Source organism: Coptis chinensis, chromosome 9 (assembly GCF_015680905.1).
Source record: "Coptis chinensis isolate HL-2020 chromosome 9, ASM1568090v1, whole genome shotgun sequence".
In the NCBI taxonomy this organism is placed as follows: Eukaryota; Viridiplantae; Streptophyta; class Magnoliopsida; order Ranunculales; family Ranunculaceae; genus Coptis; species Coptis chinensis.
Genome location: NC_141464.1, coordinates 27,024,019 through 27,028,668, shown reverse-complemented (window position 1 = coordinate 27,028,668; position 4,650 = coordinate 27,024,019). Strand labels below are relative to the sequence as shown.

The following is a 4,650-nucleotide window of genomic DNA, read 5'->3' as shown; positions in this document are numbered from 1 at the left end:
TAGAACGGAGGGTAATTACAGACCTCATGCCTTCCTTAAGGAGTGCATAGAAGCCGACTATGTTGGGCATAGTCGCATGGACACACATACTCTGTTGCTGAATCCTTCGCATTGGTGTTTGACATAATCATGGCAGTTGACATAGGGTGGAAGAAAATCTGTGTTGAATTAGATTCCATTGCTGCATTGAGAGCAGGATCAAGTGCATTGGAAGGTCCAGGCTGAATGGAACAGGGTGAAGAAAAAAGGCGATCACATTCACTTCTCTAGCACTTGGAGAGAAGTAAACATGGGGGGGAGGTGGTGACTCTTGTGCAAGAAGATCGAGGTGTGCTGCCTTTCGGAAGGTAGACCTGATCACTTGACTTCCTACAAAGGATAGAACATGAAGGATTCAGTTACTACAGATTTCTCAATTCAATACGAGTTACCCTTTCTAGCTAAAACAAGTTCCACTATGTGACGTTTTAGACTGAAGGTTCAAAGTGGCCTAGAGGCTAGAACACACCGATTCAACCACCACAAACAAATTAAAGCGAAAATCTCTGCTATATCTCTTTAAGTAGGCCAGTACTTATTTCTGTGTGGCCAACTCGCATGTATCATGAAAAATGATTTATAAAGTGGACAGAATTCGAAACATATTGATTCAGCCACCAAAAACAAATTATAAAGAACAACTCTTCTATATTTCTTTGTATTTTTTTTTTTATCTAATATGAAGTAACTAAAGATTGCAACTGAGAGAGGTTTTCAGCTTCTACTTGGTGAAATTTTGCAAAAACGCCCACCAATGGAGCAGTATTGTATGTGCAAGCCTCGGTTTGCATGTAGTTTCCCCTGTCATCCGTAAAATCATCTTGATTATCAGGCCCACCAACTAGGGCCCCAACTAATACATTTGGGTTCGGATCTTTACTCCCATACCAATTATCATAGCCTTGTGTGCACCCAATGAAGCCTTTGCACTCTTTATATGACACAACTGATGCTCCTCTATGGTGCACTCTCTTTGGGTACTTGGAACCAAATCCTACAAGGTAACTTGTGGACATTGGGTTGGAGCCCAATATGTAATCTACCTGAGATTTAGCAAATATCAACATTTCTTGGGCATCCACAATTCCTTCTTTGCAATGTAGCTTCTGATTAGCACTCTTCAGATAATCAGAATAAATAGTTAGAAGAAAAGCAGCAGTTGATACATATTGCATATTGTTCCACTGTCGGACGTATAAGAGGCCTCCTGGACTCCGATCGACATTGCTTTCATTGTTCTTGTTTAGGCACGCACACAGATAGTACTCCGCTTTCGATCGATACTGCTCAAGAATGTCACTGTGCTCCATGTTTTTCCCGTCCATCAGAAACTGCAAAGTGAAATAAACCATGATTAGCAGAGTTGTGTTTTGCACCGCAATGGACAGAAGAAGTGTAGAACTACTCAATAGTCCATGTTGTATGTATTCAAACTAGGTAGTCCCAGAGGGGTCACCGACTTGTCAAGTGACATCTTGACTGAACAACTTTCTAACTAGATTTGAGCTAAAAAAAAAAAAAAAAAAAAAAAAAACTCTAACTAGAAGATCAGCTAGGATGGTTTGCCATGCTGGAGTGCTGGACCTTGTAATGAAAAGTGAAAAATAGCAGAAGACCTGACCAATGTCTTCCAAAGCATTCAACAAGAAAATGAAAAAACAGGTCTCTTAAGGTGAGACTAGATTGGAAGGTGAGGCTAGACTGAATGGTGGTCTGGTGGGTTGTCAATTGACACCTTCACATGTTCATATCATGTGTGAATACAGTCCTCTAGATAATTACCAGAAAAAAAATACAGTCCTCTAGACAATAAGTGAGTAATTGCGCTTTCTGCTTCAATCAAGTATAAAGAACTAAAGAAAAATAGGATTTTCAACATAGAGTCCCTAGTCATCATCACATCAGGGTCCTTTTTTTCATTTCAAAGTAAATATCTCATTCCTCCATCCACACATTTAAAATGTAAAGATGTCGGGTCTATTCCAAAATTCTAAAACCTACATGATCACCTACATGTTCAAATACCCAAAAGGGTGGAGGCATAAATAATTACCACATCAGAATATCACCTGATTAGCCAATCATGTGAATGAAAAGACAAACATTGGACCCACTTAACACCTTACCATTTTCTCTAACATTAATATCTTAATTAAGGCTAAAATTAAGGAATAATCTTTATATATAAAGTAATGTCTGGATCAAAAGGGCCTTTGGTTCTATTAATCAAATGAAGCAGCAAAACTAAAATAATATATAAGTACCCACAAGGCCACAACCCAGAGAAGTTAAGCCCTCTATAAAACAAAAACTACTAATGACAAAGACCCGAATTTGCTATCACAGCACATGTTTGAGAACTTTACCTTTGAGGCAAGGATTTGGACACCAGCGTACTTAACATCCCAGCTGAATTCAGTAATAGCCCAACCGATACCACCAAAGCCATTAGCATTGTTGATAACGTACTTGAGATAATCCTCCCTGTCGGTGGCCTTGTAAAGCCACAAAGCTGCCCACAACAACTCATCCATATAACCACTTACTGATGCATAGTAACTCTTTACCACTCCAATACTAGTATCATATTTTCCTCTAAACTTGTCACCAAATTCAAACAACTGCAGTCAAAGCCCAATTAAAAAAGAATATACAATCAGTCTAACTAAAATCTGCTACAAATGTACAACAACCCACCCCCATCACATATAATACCATCTAATACAACTTACCTCTTGAGCATGATGCAAGAGCAAGTGAGAATAATGTGGATTAGATTGCTTAAACACAATCGATGCAGCTGCCATAGCTGCCGCTGTCTCACCGGCTAGATCAGATCCTGGGTTATTTTCATTGATCTTATAAGCTTGTCGAGACGTTGTCATGTCTTCAGGTCTTTGCCAACAATAATGATCAGTATCACCATCTCCAACCTTATACATTATCAAACAAAATTCCAATAGTTTTCAGTATACATTATTAATTTAAGAATGTGTGTGCTTTAACAGTATAGAAATAATTAGTATACCTCGGCCCATAGTACATTTGGATTAGTGTGTGCTTTAATAAAATAATCAGTCCCCCACTTAATTGCCTCCAATGCATGCTTCAATTCCCCTGCAGCGGCGATCTGTTCACCGTATTCGATGACGCCCCACGATAACATTGTCACTGTGAAAGCCATTGGTAAGCCAAACTTGACATGATCACCGGCATCATAGTAACCTCCTACTAAGTCTACCTACAATAATAATCATCTTAAAAAATTGAAAGAAAATGGACAAATTAAGTTGCATAAACTTTTCCGACAATGAGGATATGCATATAAACTCACTCCTTGTTCTAGACCATCAGTAAGTCCTGAATGATCACGCCAAGTGACTCGTTGGTTATACGGTAATCGACCGGAACGTTGTGACTCGAAATAGAAGAGGCTCTTAGTAAGGGCATCTTTATAATCAAATGCCTGGACTGTGACTAAGATTGAAAGAAGAAGAAGCAGATGAAACCATTTGCGTGAAACTGTTATGAGTTTTAGACCATAACAATGGTTCTCCTCTCTGCCCATTGCTTCCTTTCCACCTTCAACTTCAAACTACAAGTAGGAGTTCAAAGGAAAGAAATGGAAGGAAGGTATAGTAGTACACTGGGGTTCTTTGTCTTTATTTCCTCTCTTTAAAAGGTTTCTCTAATGCATGTGCTTCTCACATGAAATTGATATCTTTCATCTTTCTCTTAATGCCTTTGGTCTAGCATTTAGTAGTACTTTTATAACGGAATCAAGTTACATGCCAAATCTGGAATGACTGGGGGTTTTGACTTGGGTGAGTCAAAATTTCATGCGGGGAGTACGGTTTAGTTCTCTTGTTTTCACCTCCACATGGATGGTGAGATAATTTAGATTTTTGTCTTTATTTTCTTTATAACTTTGGTTTGGTCTCTAATTTGGTAACTAAATCACTAATTGGGAAGGAAAAGCTGGCTCAATAAATGATTTGTCAGGTCAAAAGTCCAAATAAGTGAGTTGGTTTCTATGGAAAAATGGAAATCAAATAACAGCCAAAAAAAAAAGAAAAAACAATTGTGAAAAACACTCCATCAACACTTGGTGCATTGTTAATGGTAATACCTAAATTGTGTTTACTTGATTGAATACCTATTTTGCTAACAACTCATTTTAAATTTCAAAATCAAGACCAAATTTGAAGGCCAAAATAGCTTTGGGTTTTGATCATTTTGAAGGGCTACGGCTACTAATTTACCGTTGAATAACCTCATATTAAATAAGTTGTGACACTACTAACGTTTAACCATCCTGCTAAAGTTTTGCAGCAACCGGCATGATGTGACTTAAAAGTGTTTAAAGTGTGGTTTCAATTTGCACGTGACGCGGCTAAAGTTTAACATCGCTGAAAAGTTTAACATCGCTGTTTATCGGCCTCCGTGAAATTTTTTACCAAGTTACTATTTGGGTGTGTAGAGGCATCCTCATTTACAAAGGTAAGAACCTTGATGGATACAAGTAAATTTCAAATGATACTCTTGGTTTAACATAATAACACATGCTTGTTGTGAATATGAGACATTTTTCTACAATTTTGAGAATGCCCA

General features: G+C 38.0%; 1 protein-coding gene across 1 annotated transcript; it reads right to left on the bottom strand.

Moving 5' to 3' along the window:
• Positions 1-530: 530 nt before the first annotated feature.
• Positions 531-3,779, bottom strand: GH9B8 (glycosyl hydrolase 9B8). Its single transcript, XM_086582439.1, has 5 exons — positions 3,374-3,779; positions 3,068-3,280; positions 2,772-2,972; positions 2,406-2,660; positions 531-1,370 (listed from the first exon to the last, which is right to left on the bottom strand). The coding sequence occupies exons 1-5, from the start codon at positions 3,605-3,607 to the stop codon at positions 714-716; spliced, it is 1,560 nt and encodes a 519-aa protein (XP_086438565.1). The 5' UTR covers positions 3,608-3,779; the 3' UTR covers positions 531-713.
• Positions 3,780-4,650: the final 871 nt, after the last annotated feature.